Below are 21,373 nucleotides of genomic sequence, written 5' to 3' on the forward strand. Positions count from 1 at the left end.
GGTTGAACAGTCCCAACTTTCTCAGCCTGTCTTCATACAGGAGGTGCTCCAGTCCCCTGATCATCCTCGTGACCCTCCTCTGGGCTTGTTCCAGGAGCTCCATGTCCTTCTTATGTTGAGAACACCAGAATTGTACACAGTACTCTAAGTGAGGTCTAACTTGTGGTATTCGACTAACTCTAAGCAGAGTTGCAGATGTGCATAATTGCTGTGAAAGAATTTCCAACCTTATTAAATATGCAGGGAGGGGAAGAACAGTTATTGACTAAGGGCTTCATCTAATTATACTCTTTTCTGAAGTTCCAGAAATTGTGCTTATAACTTAAGAAAACCCATAGTCCTCTGCATTATGGTTTATGCACTTTGTTGTTATAGTCCTTCCCTGACATCTGCTCTTTTCAGAAGAGCATTGGCCATGGGAGATGTCTCCCCTTTTTGTAGCCTCTGATACTTGTGGCTTGGTGGAAAACAACAATTTGGGATTTCCATCTGTTTCTTGGATTGTAAGTGCTCAGAGAATTTGCCTGCAGCATTGCTTTGATTGGGTTAATCTGTAAGGAAATAAAAAAAGCCATTCCTGTGTGTCAGATTTCTGTGGAAGAAAAACTTCAAAAGTAAGTGATTTATTTTTTAATTGCAACAGAGAAAAAGAATGTGTTCTTGGTTAAAAAGCTAGAAAATATTGCAGAAGAAAAGCATAAAATAAGAAAATAAAAACTTTAAATAACTTTTCATGATTTTTGCTGTAGTTGTAAATGGTGGGGTAGTTACAATTTAAGGATTTCTGAGACAAGTACCACAGATGCTAAATCCCGAGTGGATTTTTGTTCTTTGATTTTTGTCTTCCTCTTATTCTGAGGGATTATTTTTTTTCCTTTTCTTTTTCTTTCTTGCTCCCTGTGAATGAATTTTTGGCTTGCATTTCAGCAACTTTGTAGCTTCTTTGCTAACGTAGATCTCTCTTGTGGTATAACCTTGATTTAGTTGCTCCAGGGTCTATGAGAGTGCTAGTTCTTCTTTAATTCATAATGGGGTTCATAGATCTCTTATAATAATAAAAAATATATAATATATCATATTCTCACTTGCTGTGTCTTAGGAAATAAATTGATTACATTCATCAGCTTTAGTGTTACCATAATTTTAGGGTAGTTTGACTTACAGGAGTCCTTTAGAGTCTTGCTCTATATTCATTATGGATACAGGGTTTTGAGATAAAAGGTGCATTCCTGCTGGAGTTTAGTTTATTTAGGGCTCAACATAAGAGGCAAAAAATAAAAACAAACAAACAAACAGACAAATAAATAAATAAATATAAAATATAACCCCCACAGGAGACCATAAGATTAATGTCCTACTAGCGCTAACTTTAATAAGCTAATAACACTAACCAATTATGTAGTTGCATTTCTGTAACACCACTTAAGAAACAATCATTGTAGTGCAAAATGGATCAAGAGCATTGGTTAAACATTGACCATTCTTTTAGTTTCAGATATCTACTTGCAGACAAGAATTGGTAGTCAGCTAGCTGGCATCAGGAATCTTAATATTTGAGTGTCTTGACCTGAAACGCCCCAGTCCGAAGATGTTTATTTTTTGCCTTGTATTTAATTATTCAGCAGTAAAAATGTAGCAAGTCCACAAGAATGTATACAACAGTGCAAAAGAAGGAGTTTTGCATGTGTTGCAACAGGAAGAAGCAATTCTGTTACAGGCAAGAAAGAAAGGGGTATATTCGTGTGTCAAGTTTTAAACTTGAGTACACCACTTGAATTCTGAAGTCAGTGAGGAAAGAAGTGAAGGATGGGTTGGGATGTTTTGGTTTTGCTTTAGGGGTCTTATAGGTGTTATTTTGGGGGGTTCAGCTGTCTTCCTGAAACAGTTTGCTCTCTTGTGCCTGGGTCTCCATGGACTTTTTCTGTAGAGTATAAAATATATGTCACTTCTTTTTTCTTTGGGGTGGTAACAGTCCCCTGAATAGATAAAACAGAAGAAGAGGTCAGCAGAGAAAGCTCATTGTAAGAACATGAAGCTGAGAGGAATATTTGCTTTAATATGTAAATTTTGGTCCCAAATGGAATAGTAGCTAGTTTTGATTTCCCTGTGCTCGATATTAAATATGTAGTTACAGTGGGAAAGTAGTAATAGAAATTTTTGCATCACTTTCAGATGCTTTTATTTCAGTTCAGTCACTGGAGCAAAGAAGAGATGCAACAGCTAGTTTTATGTTTACTAATGAAAAATGCTCTGCAGATCTTGACATAAACTGTGACAGTTCAGCTCTCCAGCAGCATTTCCTCTTGCTCTGTTTTTCCTGATTAGCATAGAACTCTCCTGAGTTTGAATGCAGTACTTTGCTGTTTAGATCAAGAGAATGAGAGCTGCAAAGCAACAGAGTGAGGTAGCTTATCACATGAGATTTATAAGGTTTTAAAGCAGATGTAAGGCAGTTGAACATTTGACTTCCACTACAGCTATAAGCAGAGTCTTTCAAAATGCATTCCATAAGGTTTAAGGAAATGCTTGAAGTTTCCAAGCTACGCTTAATGGGATGATAATTGTGTGTTGGGTTTTTTTCCTGTAACTTTACTTAAGGTGAACAGCCCTATTAGGACCATCAGCTGCATTTTAACTTACTTTTTAGATTTTACCCTATTGATGTGTTTAAATATTTTTTTCTGTATATGAACTAAAGTTGTTACAGTTCTGTCTTGTTTATTAAAACTCAAGCCTACATATGAAGCTGTGCAATTATTGATTTCCCCACCTCTTTTTTTAGTTATTCAAGTAATACAAGGATTTAGTTATTTTTAAAATATGCACATCAACTGGATTTTTGTTTACACCTGAAGTATATTCAGTGTGTATGATGGCAGAGCAAGCTTTTTCCCATGTCATTTGACAATAACCCAGGGCTTTCAGCACTGCCTGTTAGAAAGTGGGTCTGTGTTAATGACAGTGTTCATGAAGCCAAAGAAAGCGTGAAAGGGTGCAAGCGTAATGACAATTGTATCCGGAAGAAACATATAACCTGGACTGTAACCAAGAAATTAATCATCTAGTGGCATCTGGCTACAAATGTCTTTAGGTAAACCAGTTTCAATGATCTCTGGGCCCCTGGTATTAGACCTTAATTCACTTATTTATTTTGTTAAGATTTGAAAAATTCTTACAGTTTCCCTCTAAGATTTCCAAACTTGAATTCCTGAATGCAAATAGTGAGTAGAATAAGGTATTTCCCATGGAATTGTTAGTAGGTATGGAAGTGGGTTTTGTTTATGTGCAGAATTGCTTGTTATGCAAAGGTATGCATCTCCAGAATAAGATACAAAATATGTATTTCAAGTTTTTCAGTTCCCAAGCAATTGAACCCTAAAACCAGAACAGCAACTTTTCCCCTTATGCTGTGTGGATATGCAAAGGTGTGAAAAATGTAATATGAAATTCCTCTAGAGATTAGAATTTTGAATGTATTCTGCACTGTCTTCCAAAAGTGGAAAACATATGAAACAAAATTAAGTGGCAGAGGCTGACCAAATACATAGCAGAACATGATGACTAAAATGCCTGTTTGTCATTTAGGATTATCTGGGTAAAACAGAAGAAGATACTGATGACATAGTGGCTTCTAGTTATTCAAGGGAACACGGACATTTGACAAGTGAATTATCACCAGTAAGATCTTGAGTAGACAACATATGCTTTTTCTTCCACAAATGACCACTGTTCCTCCAAAAAGGAGTTTAACTTCATACTACGTAGCAGCAGATCATCTTTCATCCTGCACTTGAGAAACATCCTTTAGTATGTAGATAGTTTTTCTATTATATTTTTAATGATGTTCTGTGCAGCACGTCAGAGGGGAAACAGCTTTGCATACTCATCAGCAAATTTCTTCACATACTTAAGTTACTACCAAGCTGACATTTTTGGAAAAGGAAAAACATAGGTGTTTGCAGTATGTGACTGCTAGCTTTGCAGAGGAGCACTTAATTTACTTGAAATGAAGAGAACAATGCTTGGTGGGATCTTGCTTCTCAAACCACCTTCTGGTTGTTTAGGATCTTGGGACACAAATACTTGTCTGTTTGCACACATATCACTTCTGTGGCATCATTGTCCATCCCTCAGCCCAGCTTCTCCTGTTCTTCATTACACGATTACTATGCCACCCACATCTGAAAAGTATTTTTCTGTATAATGTGGAAAGAGGTACTTGGGGATTTTGGTTGGTGATGACTTTTCTACCTTCTGCAATAATTGCAGTACTTTTCTGATACATCCTTTTGTTTCTTGTCAGTACCCACAGGCTATATGCTGTAAATCAGATGCCCAAGTCTTGCAATCGTCTAACTGTTGCAACTTAATGTTAGCTTTAAGAGGATGGGTACATTTTCAGGTTGCTTGAGATGCAGCAGAATGGATAGAACAAGCCTTATGCAGTTGATTAGGTAGTCCATTATTCATTGAGAAAGAAATCAGATTATAAAAGTAGCCATTAACTTGTCTAGTTTATGACTGTGTACAGCATTCTGGGGATCTGACACTTAGGATGTGAGCAACTGATAGCATCTTCAGGAGCGTCATGGAACCCTTTCTGGCCAGTCTTCTGCAAGACTTGTACCTAATAGCAGCTCTGGTCAGAATATAGAGTGTCAGAAAAACTCCATATAGAAGATGAAAGAGTTGAAGAGGATGAAGAGAGATGAGGAGCCTGTATGCTAAAAAGGAAAAGATGGCATGACAGTAACCAATGAGCTGTCTTTTCTAGACTGCATCCCCACTAGTCCCCATCCAAGCAGGGCCTGGGGAATGCCTACTTAAGTTCTCGATGCCAAAGAAATGGATTTGGCCAAACCCAAGCTTGGTTTACCTGGGTAGGAAAAAGGGCTGAGAAAACTGCTGATATAGTGTATTTTGGTAACTTAGATCTGGCCAGACCCTTTTCCCTTCTGGAACATGCAGTTCACAGAAACAAGACACAATAGACACATGTGGCACTTAACACCAAATCAAACTTGAGCAAATGTAGCCTCTTGGCACTGGTCTAATTAGGCCCATTTACCTAAGGTTGACTATGACTCTCTCATGTGACGCTGTCTCCAATGCTTGCTGGTCCCATGGATTTTATAGGTATAATTATTTTTATTTCCTCTGAATACTGGCATGAGGGTTGCAGGTACTTAAGTGCTTTCTCCATTTAGGCCACTAATTGAGGAACTGCATTTAGAGAGCCTTCCCTCTATGTGCTGTAGGCAGCATTCTGTCTGTGCATTCGGTCTTGTCCTTTGCTGGAGATTTCCCTTTGACCTTTTTCTTAAGCAGAGCACAGTTTTTCCAGTTCTGTAGGTCTGAGGTAATCTCACATCTCAGTGCACTCATTTCTCTGTGTTCACCATGACATGATTTTTAATGTCACTGCATGCTACATTAGTGGCAAAGTTGCGAATGGCAAAGCTGCTTCTCCCTGCAAGAGCAAGTGAATTTTACAGGTTCTTTTCTTGTTCCCCTTTAGTGTGTGTTGCTAGTTACTAATACTCCCCCTCTCTTATTCTTGCTTTTAGCCTGCTTCTTGTAAGCCTTTGAGCCTTCTGCACTGTATGGATTTCTTTAACATACTTATCTGTGAAATTACTTTGTACTATTAAGTCACACTGAAACAATGTTATTAATTAACAGTAGATTCTAACTGCATGTGGGTCTTCTCTGGGGTTTTTGGGTTTTGTTTCTTTTTGTTTGTTTTTTATTTTTTTAATATGAGAATTTAGAGTATAGTATGGGTACTCTGACATGAACATTTGAGGTAAAGGAAGAAATATCTTAAAGGGTAAAAGATATTTGAAATATGCCTGTAACATGAGGAAGCTAAAATGGAAATGGAAATTACATTGAACAGGAACTGTATCTCAGCATTGGGGTATTTTACTTTGTGTTTTCCAAAGCTAATACATGAACGGTGTATTTAATTTTCCCTGCATTCTTCTCTGATTCCTCTCCTAAACATATTAATGTGTTGCTGTCAAGACCTATCCTATCAGTAATACTGAGTTGTTCCAGTGTCTTGCTGCAGCAGTAAGATATGATGCAAAGCAAATATAAATCTTAGTCAAGTACTAAAATAAGGCTCCACATCATCCATATTTGGTGGTAGTTTACTACTTATGAAACTGGAAAATTAATAAATTTCATAAGAACATTATATTTATCATATATAATGTCCAGTGTAAATGCCACAGAAGAGACTCTGTGGTGGAAAAAGTGAAGGATATAAAATACTTCTACTAAATTTGTGTTATTTTGTTTGTGGTTTGAAAGCAACTCAGAAATTGTGTTTGCACAAATTTTAGGGTCAGAGGTCATGTATTTGTTTAGGAGTCTCTGGGTTTTGGTTGTTTGTTTTTCTTTTTCCAATCATTTATCCCTCATTGTCTGCTTACCTAAAGATCAAGAAAACGAGTATTTGGATTCAGTAGAGAAAAACTCGTTCACCTTCTCGTGTTGACATAACTTTTTCTGAAGGGGGCACACAAATTTTGCTTTTCTGTTGCAGGGATTGTTTAGGATAGTTTGGAGCACATACTGGGACTGTTAAATTCACCAACAGTTTCCAAATATACCCATTTTAATGTATGCTAGAGACAGAAATGCATAAATGGTAAAGGCAGGAATTTAGCTCAAAGTTTCAGGAATAGGAGGAAATATGACACATTTGTTGGTATGTGTTGCTAGTTCTCCAGTAATTTTAACCAGCCCTGATCATGGAATTTCAGCCAGTTATACCAAGGATTAAAAGGACAAGCTTTTTTCTTTTTATTTATTTATTTATTTTTTAAATTAAGGATGAAGAGGGCCAGCAGAAATACAAAAAAGACCAAAACCAAACAAAAAAATCCCACAAAAACAAAACAAAACAAAAGAAAAACAAAAAAAACCCACCCCAACAAACAAACGAAGAAAAACACCCCACAAAAAGAAAAAAAGGCAAAAAACCTGAAAGCCTAAACAAGACCAAAACCCACAAACCACAACATTTTTTTCCTGTTTTTTGTTCCTACATGGTGTATAAAATTAACTTTATGGGTAATGACGGCTTGTTCTGTTTTTCATGTCTGTGTCATATTGACACAGGCCTGCTTATCCCTCCAGCTTTCTGTGGTGCAGGGCCCTTAGGCAAAGTCCTGGGAGAACTGAGTTTTGCCACAGACCAATTCTTTTTGTGTGGTTTTTCACCTTGGCTGTGGTCTCCCTTCCTCTCAGCAGCTGATAAAGAATAAGGTAGATCAAGATGCAGTTTCCATTGAGGTCACTGGTGAGATTTCCAGATATTGCCCTAGCAAGCAGAGGGGGGGAAATTATTCCACCAGTATTCTTTTAATGAGTTTTTTTTTCCCCAAAGAGTGACTTGTTTCAGCATTTGTGTGCATTTTCCGTTTGTTCTTGCAAACTCCACAGAGAAACTGTAATTTCTCACAAGGGTGCCAATCGGCCAAATATATGAATGCTTAGCTTTTGACTAGCTTAAGAGAGGATTGACTTCATGCAGACATAAATGGGGACAAATCCAAATGCAATCCGGGACAAATCCAAATGCAGTCCAGTACAAATCCAAATCTGTAGGGTTGGTAAAGTAGAACTTGTTTTGATACAGCAGGTAATTAATTTCTATTTAATTAGCATATGCTTTAAATTTCTAGTTAAAGGCACGTGTCCTTTGATACTTGAAGTATAGGGAAAGCACTTAATACTTCTCTGATATGGTGATACTTTCTCCTTTCTCGCTACGGCTTTGCAATACAAACTTCATTTACCTGTCTGTATAGGTAAAGATTTATTACTGCAGTTATTCTTTCTTATTGCAGCTGTCTGATGCTTTTTTCTCTTGCTCTTTTGTACTGCCTTCATTAAAGAACTCCCCAGAAGGCTCTGACAGAAAATGGACATATTTAAATGTTCCTGAAACAGACGGTGATACTGTGAGTTCTCCTGAGTCCTCTGCTTAGCTTACTTTTAAGGTTTCTCTCTCTTTCCCCCCACCCCTTTTTTCCCCTTTCCTTTTTTTTTTTGAAGACTACACCTGTGTGTCTTGCGTGGTTCCTGTGTCTCAGGATTTAGGTAGTTACGTATATTTTTAAGCAGTTTTGCTCAATGGCTCAAAAGAAAACATGCACCAGATTTCTCAAATGCCTTTTGCCAGTGTGAATATTGTTCTGGTTTTCTTTAAAAATATTTAGGTCTTTCTTAATTGTAATCTTCAGGAAAGGGACATCCTCATAGCATGGTATGAGAGAAAAAAGAGATTGAGGGGTGATAATTACTTTGCAGTGGAAAAAATTGTGGGATTGTTGCTAAACATTTTGGCCTTAGGGCAGTTGCAGAAATGCTGCCTATTGAATTTTGCTCATTCTTGTAGGATTGCTAATGAGAAGTAAGTGTTGCTTTAGACAAACGTGGCTTTATACTGTCTCCATATATGGGAAGCTTCCTTAGGATTTTTTCTAGTGGTTCTGTCAGCAGATGTCTTACGAGACTCAGTAAAAATAAGGTGAACAGCTGAGCCAAAGAGGTAGAGTCTTTTTTCTGCTTGGAACTTATGTGAGCTTGCAATTTATGTAGCTGTCTGCTCTTCAGTTCATGCATGAATTACACGGGTGTACTTTAGATTTAGTCATGTTTATAAATAGGTTTGAGTCCTGCATGGAAAAACATCAGCTGTCTAGACACTTATTAATTCTAGTTCTTATTCCCTTTTACATCAAATGGTGAAATTTCTGTTCTGTGATATATCTGTTTTCACAGCAAGTCCTAACAAGTGTGATAATATTGCAAGGCTGCTGCTGTATGAAAAAAAGCAGGTTCTTGAAAAGAGTAATTTGTTTTAGCCTCTAAGTCCTTTTTCTGTCCCCTTCCAGACTAGCATTAACAGCATGCTGAGTGTATATAGTGAAACTGGTGACTATGGCAACGTGAAGGTCAGTGGTGAAATCCTTCTCAACATCAGTTACAGCTACAAAACAGGTGCCCTCAACATCCTGGTGAGAAGTTGCAGAAACCTGGCCATTGCAGATGAGAAGAAGCAAAGGACTGATCCGTAAGCACAGGGAAAAGTTTCCTTAAGCTCTGCTAGGACTGCTGCACACACTGTAGTCTGGTGTCATGATATGAGCCTGAGAGTTCATAGGATCCAGTTGCTACAAGCAGCATTCTGACGACAGATGGTTTGGGATTTCCTGTGGGAAATGCATTTTTAGTATGTTTCTTAAGGCAACGTGTGCCTATCCTGGAGAAACAATAAGATTACTTAGATTATTAACCTGTTTGATAGTAAAAGGACAAAAAATATGAAGGATTAGGGAGGCTGAATTGATTTCTTCTAGAATAAAAAATAATGTATATAAGAGGAATGGTGTTTTGGATGGAGGGAGGGATAGAGATAACTTTGGTTTCATGCACTCATAGATTCACTTTGCAAGGACCATTTTCTGAGTCTTTCATTATAGTTCTCAGTATGATATGTACATTTTCTCCTCAGAAAGTAATAACTAGTGTCTCTAATCCTGTAGTAAGCAAAGTATGAAATTTTTCATTCTCTTTTATTTTCAGTGTTGTCATATATAACCAGTCATTAATCATATACTACAACATGGAAAGTGTTAGAAAAGCTTTCTGTGTTTCTGATCATGAGTAAATTAATTTAGCTCTGTCTTCTGTTATTCTGATCCTATCTGACTAACATTGCTATGTTTTTGGATAAAGACCATATCTTTGCATGTTTCATACATTCTCTGTTACATGGGTACATTGTTTAGACTGCAAGAATTAATTTCCTTGTATGTGTTGCTGATGCAGCAGTGTCAGGCCTTTGCTCAAACTGCTTGTTTTGATTCCTACTTGATCTGTAGGTACGTCAAAGCATACCTTTTGCCTGATAAGTCCCGCCAAAGTAAACGCAAGACCAAAATTAAAAGTAACAGCACCAATCCAGAATTTAATGAAACGCTGAAGGTGAGAACACGGTCTTTCTCTCAAGCTGTGATGAATGTTCCACTTGTGCTTATAGGCATTTTCTATGTGCGTTCCAGTACGAGGATTAGAGTCTGGGAGAGATATCTCAAAAGGAAAGATATTTAAGCAAACACATCAAGTAACCCTGTGAGTTGTAATTCCTGGCTTTCAGCACTGAGGAAGTGTTTTTGTTGGTTCTCCCCTTTACAGGTGAAACTTCTATTAGTTTCCATATATCTTTTTCAAAACTGTTGATGTTCCCATGGAACCTGAGAGCAGTGTTGCTAAAAGCACTTGAAAGATTCTGTGCACCCTAAGTTAGCAACTGATGCTGAAGTAAAACTAGCTTAAAACTTCCCATCTAACTGGTTTTGAAGAGACAGCAAACTCAGTAAGATCTGAATTCCTCTGGAGGCTTGAATCTCTTTTTAAAGCAGAATTGATTTTAGTAAGAAAATTCCAACAATGACTTCACTGCCTGCCTTCCTAAAAAGCGGTGGTGAAGTTCCTTTTCTGTTGCAAAAGGCAATGACAGATTACTTCCTTGAGAACTGGAGGCACACAACACCCCAGGCTCTTTCCTTCCTTGCCTTTTACCTATGTCCTCTACAGAGGGAGAACTATTTTGAGCTCTTCACAAGTTGTTCATTCACCTCCTTGGCTCTGTGGTGCAGGTGGGAATGGCAGTTTCTGCTCAGGTCACTGCCTGTTCCCCTTTCCTGTCAATAGATGAGAGTTCTCTCAGCTGGCACTCATGAGGCCAGAAACTCTTTTTGGTTTCTACTGATCCCTGTCCTGTCCTGTGTCCCCACCCCTCCAATTTCAGTGATGTTTTAAATAAGTTTCTTAGATGCTTCCTGGCCAGTATACTTGGCTTAACCTGGCTACAAACCATTTTGCAGACACACACACTTGGTCTGGCCAGACTGCATGCCAAGGGAGAGTGTCTCGTACAGCCTCATTTTTAAATGGTTTATAGTAAAGTTCAGACTTGCCTGAACTGGGTAAAAAAAGTGTTAGATTCTATTTAGCAAAAAACATAGCCCTGAACATGTTTGCTGGTAGGAACTCGGTGAGGATAGGACCTAGCAGCTTGCTAAAAATGTGAATTGCAACAGAGGGCTTACTTGCATTGTGGGTAGGGAAGCAAGGGCTATGTCTGTACGTCCCAATTGTAACTACTGTTGAAAATAAAATAGAATTAAAATAATTAAATCCATCTGTATCTTCCCTCTTTGACTTGTATTCCTTTATTGCTGAATATGACACCTCTCACAGTGGAACTGTTGGCATTTAGTTTAAGCATTGTAGACATCTATGCATGGCTCGCCAACTGACTTGACTGTTTCAGCTTTTGGAGAATATGTGTCTGTGTCCATACGTTGTTCCTAATGCAGAAAGAAGACATCTGGGTCTCTTCAGCTAACACCAGGAGAAGGGTGAATTTCAGGGAATTAATATGCCTTTTGCTAAAAGCAGATTGTGCAGAGCTAGAATTCCAGATGTTTATAATTTTCTGTGTATTTGCTACAATATGATTTTTTTTCAGAGGAGTTTTTTTAATAGCTTTCAAAACCAATGATGGTTACAAAGACTGATATGCTTGCTGTATGCAATTTTAGTTGGTTTTGGAACAATTTCTCATCTTGCAGTTGAAAAGGAGAGGATGCCATTTCTAGAAACTTGTATACAACAAACTGTCTTTGTAGATATGAAAGAATCAGTGGGGTTTCTTATAAACTAAACTTTGATATTGATCTACTGTTTTTACATAAACTTACCAGGAAATAACAGCATCATACTTATAAGCATCATCATTTTCTTTATAATAATAAATACCCAGTAAATAATACAGAAAAATCCCCCACAGTCATGATAGTAACATTAATGACCATAGGATGCATACTGCAAAGAAAAAGGATTTAACATTTGCATTATGAGCTTTCTGGCTCCATCAATTTTGTTTGCAAAGAAAACAAATCTCTCTTTCATGCTTCGTTTGTTAGCTGCTGTCGGCTTCATGAAACTGAGCTAGAGTTCTAAAAGGCTCCATGGAAACTATTATTTCTGCTTATTCTGAGAGTTTCTTTTTCTCTTGGTAGTATGTCATCAGTCACACACAGCTAGAAACCAGGACCCTGCAGCTTTCTGTCTGGCACTATGACAGATTTGGACGCAACAGCTTCCTTGGGGAGGTGGAAATTCCATTTGATTCCTGGAACTTTGAAAATCAGGGCGACGAGTGGTTTGTGCTCCAGCCCAAGGTAAGGGTTTCCAGTGGCCAGTGAAAGTGTTGCAAAGCAAATTTAGCAAGTCTTCGTTATTTTTTCTTTGGAATGTGTTTATAGAATTGGACATTATGTGTGCCTAATATGGCAATAAAAGTATTATCTTTGTTCTTTATTCAACCAAAACATACTGGTTTTAAAGTCTGCATGAAATCTTCACACGACTGGCTCTTTAAAAGGTGGGGATTTTGTTTTATAACTAAACTGTAAGTTCTTCTTGTAACAAACCACAGCAGATAAATGACCCAGCAAAGAAATTAATTTTTTAAAATAGCATATAAATCAGAGGACTTTTATACTACTCCCTGCTATCCAACCCTTAACAGTTTATCAAAGAAACAGACCTTTTTTTGTTTCTCTTCAAGCTGCTTTACACCTTTCAGCTGTGACAAAAAAAGACTTCCCTATCATCTTAACTAGGAAGGTACAAGATAAAGCTTATCAAAAGACAAATCAATAGGATGACTTCTGTGTCTAGGGCACTCCCTGCTTTGGCAAAGGTGTGGTCTCCTCTTTGAAAACTTACACAGCTTGGACTTTAAAAGCGGCAAAGATAATTCTCAGTTTTCTAGTTCAGCTTTGTTAGTAAGGGTGACCACCAGCTCTTCCTTTGTGGTCCAGAAAAGCTGAGACCAGGAAGAGAAAGTGAATAATGATGGCAGGCGTTTCAGTCAGCACTGTGTTGTCAGTATTTGTTTTGCTTGCAGTAAATACGCAATGTTGGTCTGAAATTGAGCTTTTTACCGTGGAGTAATCTCTATCATCTTATTTCAATCTCTGGGGCTTTTTGTGTGTATGGGTGGTTTCTTTTAATCCTAACAGAGGGAAAAAAAAGGCAGTCATGAAGGTTTCCTGGTCAGGAAAAAAATGAGGTGCTAAACATTTCAGCCATTCCAGCTGGAAGGTGTTGTCTGGTTACTTCCAAACAGGATTTTAAGATTAGTCCTTTTTTTACTGAAGAAAACAAACACAGAGTTGGTCTTGTCTGTCTCCTAAGTTAATGTTTCTAAACTTAAAACACTGCTAAGATTTTTGATCAGCAAAGATAATATTTTAAAAAAATATAAATTATTGTGTTTTGAATTAACAAAAAAAAACAAAACACAGGTTAATACACATGCACGTTACATGGTGTTCCCCCTTATGAACTGCCTGATGGAGACGGGAATGGCAGTCAAACATTTTCCATGTTATATTACAGTACATGAATCATTTAGCTGGTTTAATGAAAAGGTTGGAGATATTAAGACCTATTTCTTCTATGAGCATTGGATGTCTGTTTTGAAGAGACGTGGTTAAATTGGAAAAAGAAGAGAAAAATTATTGTGTGGTTAAAAAGGGGGCAGAGCCATGTGTGTTTGGGATGCGGGGGGAGAGGATGACTGATTGTTACTGATGTAAGAACTTACACCATCGTTTGTCCACAAGTAGACCAGAAGAAAATAATACTTGCTGTCTTTATGGGAAATCTGATCCTAAACTTGCTCAGTTTAGACCATAAGTGATCTGCCTGACTGGCAAGATTTAGGTATGGTGGAAATTGTTCCACAGCCATTTACTACAGGTTTTCTTTTGTCCTCTGTTGTAGCAACTGGCATCAGACATCGGTGGGAAGAGGGCAGTTTTTCTCAGTTGGCACAGGAATGCCTGTTGCTGTAAAAGTGCTTCAAAATCACAAAAGAGTAATGTTGTTATTACTAAAATGCTTTGTTTCCTCTCCCGTGTTTGTGTACAGGCTTAGCCCCACTAAACATGGGTAGTGCCTTAGCCTGGAATCTATGGCATGAAGGCAGTGCCAACTCTACATATGTACCATATGTATTTCTGGTACAGGCATTTTTTTTTGTGTTTTTTTTTTCTTGGTAAGAGAATTTAGCCCTTCCTAGGGAGTCAGGAAACAAGCTGAATGCATCTTGGAGACAGATCAGACATTTGTCTATAAGCATACTTTAAAGGCTTGTATGGTGCCTTGGCACGTATCCCAAGGGTCCTCTCCCTCTATACATGCGCTTTGTCCCTGTTAAGATATCAAGAAGATTTGTTTATTTATACCCAAACCCAAGCACTGAAGCATGTACAGAAATGCAAGCAACAGAGTAGTCCCATGTCCATTAGTGGGCATCACTGAGCAAGTTTAGGGTATGCTGGAGTTCTTCATGGACCGGATTGTTAATGCAAGTATGCAAGACTCCTATTTTTCATTGCAATTGATTTTTCTAGAAGTCAGTTTGAACTGGAATAACATGTTATCCCTGTGTTGCATCTATTTATAAAATGTAGTTTCACACTTCTTACAATGGGAATAGAAATTCAGCATATGTCAGTGAAGGCCTAATGTTTTTATAACAAAGATGCCTTGAAGAGCACTGAATGCATTCTTTCTGGGTGAGTTTCAAATACTTACAAAACAAAATGATGCAGAGATAGCAGTTGTGTAGAAAAGGACACTGGGAATAACAGTTTTCAGAAAGTTCTCTTTCAGAGCTGAACTCTGCTTTCTTCCCTCACCTTCATTCCCCACACCTCTATTCCAACAGTGACTCGGGAGTGACTCATCTAAAATACAAGAAACAAATTACAGTTTACAGTTTTGATTGAGGAAGATAGAGCTGAATGTCACCTTAAACTAGCTACAGTTTATATGTCCAGACATAAGCTTTAGGGTTTTTTCTGTTTGTTTGCTTCACTTATTCATGCTAGATACCTCTCCCCTCTGTATGTTCACTGAACAGTGTGTAATGCCACATGGCTTTGTTCTTCTGAGAGTTTGTACTCCCTCGCTGGAAAAGTTTTCTCAAATATGATTGCATTCAATCTGGAGTGCTTAATTATCTGAAAATGGGCTGGCATGTCCTGATATGTCTGAGAAGGGATTTAAACACTAAATTGGTACAACAAAATGAAAATCAAAAGAAGGTGAATGATTGACCTTAGCTGGATTTCTGGTTGGTTTGTTTGTTTTTTCTCTTCTCAGATGGAGGTTGTGACAGATGTTGGGCTTCAATATAAAGGAGAACTGACAGTTGTTCTACGTTACATTCCCCCAGACAGAAATCTAATGCTACCTCTAGGGCAGTTTCAAGGTAAAACAAACATCAGTGGCAGCATGATTACACTCCTCCATGTATTAAAAATCCACACCTAGGGTGAAGTAATGGTACTAGTGAAGATTGAAATCATACTTAGATATGCTAGTTGTCTTAATCTGTGGAAATTCTGAACCATATGTTTTTCCTGCTCCATGCTCTTCTCTTACATTGCACTTAGAGAAGGGGAGTGTGCAGTCAAGTGTTAGTGCATGGCTGTGACCTAATTAAAAGAAAAGGATACATTAGATAACAAGATCGAAGGCAGTCACATAGAAATAAGTTATCTACGTCATAGTCTGTACGTTCTTTGTTCAACTGGTTATACAATGTGTATAACTGATCAAAGTAATAGACTTCACACTTCATGCTGAATTGTCTTTAAGGTTACCTGTCTTCACTTTTTTTTATACCCATCTTCCCTTTTTTCACACTGCTTTACCTCTGCTCAGCGTTACTGTATTACTGCTGCAATTCAGTCCTGTGAAATATTATTTGAACTCTTTGGGGTAAGCCATTTTTATCAGCAATGAATAGGGGAAAATAGTTACTAACACTATTGTTAGTAACTGAGTGTACGTGGATATAACAGACATGGGTGTATCGCTGTCTTAATGACAGTACCGCTTCTTAGGATTTGACAGATACATTAGATTTCTTTCTTTTTCTTTTTCTTTTTATTTATTTTTTTTCTTGAGAGATGACATTCCCTCTGCTATCAGTAATTCCAGGCTTTTCTCTCGGAAAAGCTGATTGCTGTCTAAAAAAACCAAACCAGTTATACGCTATCTGCATTTCTTAAAATCAGTGCATTTTGCAGGGTTCTGTACCTGGGTCCGGGCAACCCCCACTATCAGTATAGGCTGGGGGATGAAGGGATTGAGAGTATCCCTGAGGAGAAGGATTTGGGGGTATTGGTGGATGAAAGGTTGGACATGAGCTGGCAGTGTGTGCCTGCAGCCCAGGAGGCCAATCATGTCTTGAACTGCATCCAAAGGAGTGCATGGCCAGCAGGTTGAGGGACCTGATTCTCCACCTGTCTGGTGATACCCCCCCTGGAGTACTGCATCCATCTCTGGGGTCCTCAGTACAGGAAAGACATGGGTCATTTACACTTCTAAGTCAGTCTTGCAGTGTATGTATAATTTCTGATGATAATGTTTCAACTCTATTCTATATATAGGAAAGAAGAGCTTTAAAAAAGGAAAAAAGGGAGACTCTCACATGCCATCTGGAGGCATATTAGAAGTCCTCATCAAAGAAGCAAAGAATTTAACTGCAGTGAAATCAGGAGGCACATCTGACACTTTCGTGAAAGGGTCTGTGGGGTTTTTTGTCTCTGTTTTTTTTTTTAATGGCTGCACTGGATTATATTTTGTCCGACCCCGTTTTTTTTCAGTGTATCTGTGTATGGAGTGTCAGTCCTGAAGAGCAACTGGCACCTTGAAATGGTATGCTGAAGAGAAGGATACTATAGAGAAGGACAGAGAGGTACAAATTGTCCCAGTGGTTAAGTACATTGGTATTTAAATACCACTCAGTCAAGAAACAAAACAATTCATACATAAATACCCAGTGTGCTGATGTGCATGCTGTTACAGAATGCAACGTTTGGTAAAAGGGAGCACTTCCATGGAGCTGGCAGAGAGAGGTAGGCTCCTCACTCCTAGAGGCAAGAAGTTATAAATTAGGGCTCTCACGCTTGAAATGATACCTGATCTGATGGTGACATTTACATTTTCAGAAAATTGAAACAGTACATATTTTATACTAAGAGGAATGGGCAAACTATGTCCTGAATATGAAACTTATTTTCAGGAAGATATAAGTCTGTTTGGCTTTCTTGTAAAACTGCAGATAGCACCTATAAAATATCTGGCATGCTCCATCAAGCTGAGATTCTTTCTAATGGGTGTCACCTGAAACACAGTGAAAGAGAAAATTCATTATGAGTGAGGAAATCCTGTTTTGATTCAAGTAAATACACTGTCTTATACTGTAAATAGTTTTGGGTTTGTTTGTTGGTTTTTTTAATATAGTGCTTAATTGAGAAAGCTCTTGGGCATGTAGTACTGTATCAAAGAGCACATTTAAAGTCTATCACTGACTTCAAATGTAGTATTTTAAACCTGTGTCTCATTAACATTTAATGTTCCTTGACAAAAGATGCTTAAAAATTCTGCCCTGCTGACTTCCAGGTTTCATTTTAAAGATAAGTAATTTTGGAAAAATTTAAGGTCTGTGCCATTTATATGCCTGTATGTATGTGGATGCATTTAAAAAAAATACATAGTTATCTGTTAAAAACGTTAGATTTAGGATGGCTTAAAATGTTTTTCTTTGCCAGTTTTTGGTCTCAGTGCTAGCTTTCCAAATTGCTGATTTTTAAATATGTTCTTGTTCATTAGGAATGGTTTGAGTGTTATTATTTAAATGGGGAATATAGAAAACATCTTGGCTTTAATTTCTTGGTGGAACAGGGAATTTATTGTGCTCTTGTAGCATGCTTCAAACTATCACTAAGCTCATACACTCCATGTAGAAAAAGTTTGACCTATTCTTCCTATGTATTTGTTCTTCCATGCCGTCCTCTTTTCTTGATATTTGTGAAGACATTTACTGAAAATAGACTGTCTGATCCCATTATTTCCACCTGGAGCTTGCAACAAAATTCAGGGGAAAATGTTGTCAAAGCCTTTTTACATTAGCAGTAGCAATGTGTGTCCAGTAATTCTCTAGACTGTCTTTAGTTAGTGATGTCTGCTATTGCTGACATGGATTATTCAGTAGAGTGGAACAGAAGCCTGTTTTCCTCAGACTATTGTTCTGTTATGTGTCATAGCCAAATGCGTAATCAAGTTACCGTGAGCCAGTTGAGGTGCTGTGTTCTAATCTGCGCTGTCAGTTTGAGGTAATATGACATAGATTAGCCCATAGTTATCCCACTACTGTAAACTAGCCCATGTTTATTGGCAAGGAAAAGCTTGCACAGGAATCCTGATTGAGGTCTAGTGATATAATTTGCTTGTATGTCTTTCCCTTTAGTGTTTATGTGCAACCACATTGTTATTTGTTAACTTTGCTGAAGGAGGAAGAGGTACAGACTATAGAAATTTGTAGAGAACTCTGATTTTCAACTAGAGTATTAAGTTCTTTTAGTTTCACTAAAGAAATTGTCCACTGAAAGTAAAATGTGAAGAGATTGTCAGACTTTACAGCATTTGTGGCTTTGCACCCAATAGGGCTGTAGGCAACAAAAAATAATGATGCTGGACTGGTGAAGTTCCTTCCTTGGTAGTTGTTTCTCTTTCTGTGTGGAGTACCTCTTGTCCTCCTCTGAGAGGGATACTGGACAAGGTGACCCCAGAGGCCCCTTCTAGACAATGTTTTTATGATTCTGTCTATATGTAGCCTCACTGAAATAGTAAAATTATTGTGGTTAAGGCCCAAGACATGGGGCAAGGAGACCTAATTCCAGTTTCTGCTGGCGATAACTGACGTTGTAACTATAAGAACGAATGGAGCACAAATGTAAAATATGCGCTTCAGGTGCTTAATTTATGCCTAATGTAATAACAGTGGGAGATGGGGTTCTGATCCCATTTGAGCCTCTTCATGATTGTAATCCCTTGTGAATGTTATGTGACAGCCTGTCAACATACTCAGATTTCCTTTTCTGTATCTCCCAGATACCTGCTTCCAGATGACAGCAAAGCTACAAAACACAAAACTCCCATAATAAAAAAGAGTGTGAACCCCCAGTGGAATCATACCTTTGCTTTCAGTGGCTTGAATTCAAGGGATATACGTAATGTCTGCTTAGAATTGACTGTGTGGGACAAGGAGTCGCTGTCCAGTAATATTTTTCTGGGAGGTGTCCGTTTAAGCACTGGAAATGGTAAGGTCCTATCTGACTCATGATTGCTTTTCTTATTCTGCTCTCCGTTCTCACCCATGTGATTCACATATATTAAGGATGGAAATGCTGCCATACGTATGGAAAGGATATGGGAACTTGGGGAAATTGAAAAGGGAGTGAAGGCAGCATGTAATCTGTAGATGATTTAGTTCTTTCCTTCATTGAGAGAGAGATGCAAAGATTTGGTGCTGGTTGTACTTCTGTGCAGTCAAGAAGAACTAAGAATACTTTGGAAGTGTTTCTTAGCATCCTAGTGAGAAAGAGACTACTTTTGTCTGGCAGCAGCCTTTTTTCTGAGAGTGGTGTGATCTGGAAGTGGTGTGAATCCATTCCTCCTCTGTATAGGAGGATGTTGCTTGTGGTGCAGAGTGAGGCGGTTTATGTGCATCTGTCCATGCACCACAAAGGAGTTGAATGACAAAGTGGTGCTCTCCAGGAGCTACCTGTTTCCAGTATAACTCCATGTAAGGTGGTAAAGTGTTTACAGTGTAAAGCGCTTGTCATCTTTCTCACATGCTGTTGGAGCAAATGAGCAAGGCTATTAAATACTTACTAATATGGCAAAATGCCTTGTGTTTTTATAATTGCCAGGTGTAAGTAATGGCAAGGAGGTTGATTGGATGGACTCTCAAGGGGAAGAGCAGCACCTCTGGCAGAAGATGATTGACAGTCCAGGAGCTGCTGTGGAGGGAATATTAATGCTAAGATCCAGCATGGGAAAACGCAGACTCAAAGACTTGAACTACTGAGGGGTACCACAGGTACTCCCATCTTCAGGCTCTTGTCACTTTGCCCATTTGAAAGTGAAGAAGGGTTGTACTCTTTGCCTTGGATATTAAGGCTCCAAGATTTTAATGCATTCTGCACTTTCATGTGCATGTTTTTAATCCAGGCTTCTTGTATGGATTATGTTTCTCATGAAGCCAGTGAGAATTTGACCTTGTACATAGATCAGACCGGCTTTCTCTATCCCTTCTGGTGACTGGTGTGCAGTGCATGAACACCTCTGCCTGTGAGGGTCATAGTGTAAGCAAATTCTCTAATGCGTCATTTAGCAAGTAATGCCTGGTTTACATAACTCTTTCTAGGTCAAAGATGGCCTAGAAGATAGCAGTGATACAGTACAAGCAGATTCAGAGTGAGTCTGTGTTTTGGTATTTGAAAGATAAGAAGCCATAATGTTATGAAGCATAACAACAGTTCTTTATGTTTGCTTGCTGGGCTGTGCAGTGCTCAGGATGGCAGGCTTGGAACCAATCAGCCTACCAAGGCAGGCCAATGCACTGTGTTGCACGCTAGAAACAGGCAGTAGGTGAGCTGGTGTACAGTGCTGGTGTTTAGTTATTGTCTGGGTTATTTTAATGAACTGTATAAAAGGCAGACTTGGTTCAACATAATCAAAGAATCTCTAATGAAAATAAACCATATATAACCCCTAGTTTTCAGAACTACATGGTATCACTGCATTTCATTCAGTTAACAGCTCTAGCTAAGATCTTCTAATGCCATTGAACAGAAAGAATATGTTCACGTGCCTGTCCTCATCTGATACGTTGATGAGATGAGACACATACTGAACTTGGATATAAATAGCTAAGACCTTGATTCAACATATTGTGTAGTAAAGTGTCATGATTAAAAGCACATGCCAGACTGATTTGGAATGTGGAATTTTCCTGAATGGGCTGGGATCCCATTCAGGCATGGCTATGCATGCTAATTACTAACCAGAGTAGGACTTCTTTTCTCCTGAACATTCCCTATGAGTTAACAGTGGATTTAATGATAAGAGCAGGTTTTGGCCAAATCAGTCGTTAATCTTATTAACTGTGACAACTGCTCAACAATAATTTTGCCATTTGGTTTGGTAAAGTCACTTTACACCTAGTTAGATACCTCTGAAGAGCCTGATGTTTTGAATAGTTGTTGTGGGCTACTCCTACCATAATGAAATAGGATTATAAGATTTTTCCAAGGACAGCACATCTCTGATTGCAAGATTGGGTAATAATGTAATTGCATGGCATGGCATGGCCCAGGGTATAAAACAAAGGAAGATCAGTAAACTGAGTGAA

The 21,373-nt window shown here is 38.3% G+C and overlaps 1 protein-coding gene across 1 annotated transcript in view; it reads left to right on the top strand.

Moving 5' to 3' along the window:
- The window catches only part of SYTL5 (synaptotagmin like 5), an 81,292-nt gene extending 61,139 nt beyond the window's left edge, over positions 1-20,153 (top strand). Inside the window, exons 12-20 of the mRNA XM_061378065.1 lie at positions 3,586-3,678; positions 7,911-7,976; positions 8,913-9,091; positions 9,903-10,005; positions 12,108-12,269; positions 15,268-15,376; positions 16,563-16,698; positions 19,069-19,277; positions 19,890-20,153. Of these exons, the coding sequence (XP_061234049.1) occupies positions 3,586-3,678; positions 7,911-7,976; positions 8,913-9,091; positions 9,903-10,005; positions 12,108-12,269; positions 15,268-15,376; positions 16,563-16,698; positions 19,069-19,277; positions 19,890-20,047 (1,215 nt within the window). The 3' untranslated portion in view covers positions 20,048-20,153. The remainder of the gene's footprint in view (positions 1-3,585; positions 3,679-7,910; positions 7,977-8,912; positions 9,092-9,902; positions 10,006-12,107; positions 12,270-15,267; positions 15,377-16,562; positions 16,699-19,068; positions 19,278-19,889) is intronic.
- Positions 20,154-21,373: the final 1,220 nt, after the last annotated feature.

This window comes from Neopsephotus bourkii, unplaced genomic scaffold, assembly GCF_033783945.1.
Source record: "Neopsephotus bourkii isolate Nb327-2 ecotype Australia unplaced genomic scaffold, CSIRO-AGI_Nbou_v1 NB_1763, whole genome shotgun sequence".
NCBI classification, from domain to species: Eukaryota; Metazoa; Chordata; class Aves; order Psittaciformes; family Psittacidae; genus Neopsephotus; species Neopsephotus bourkii.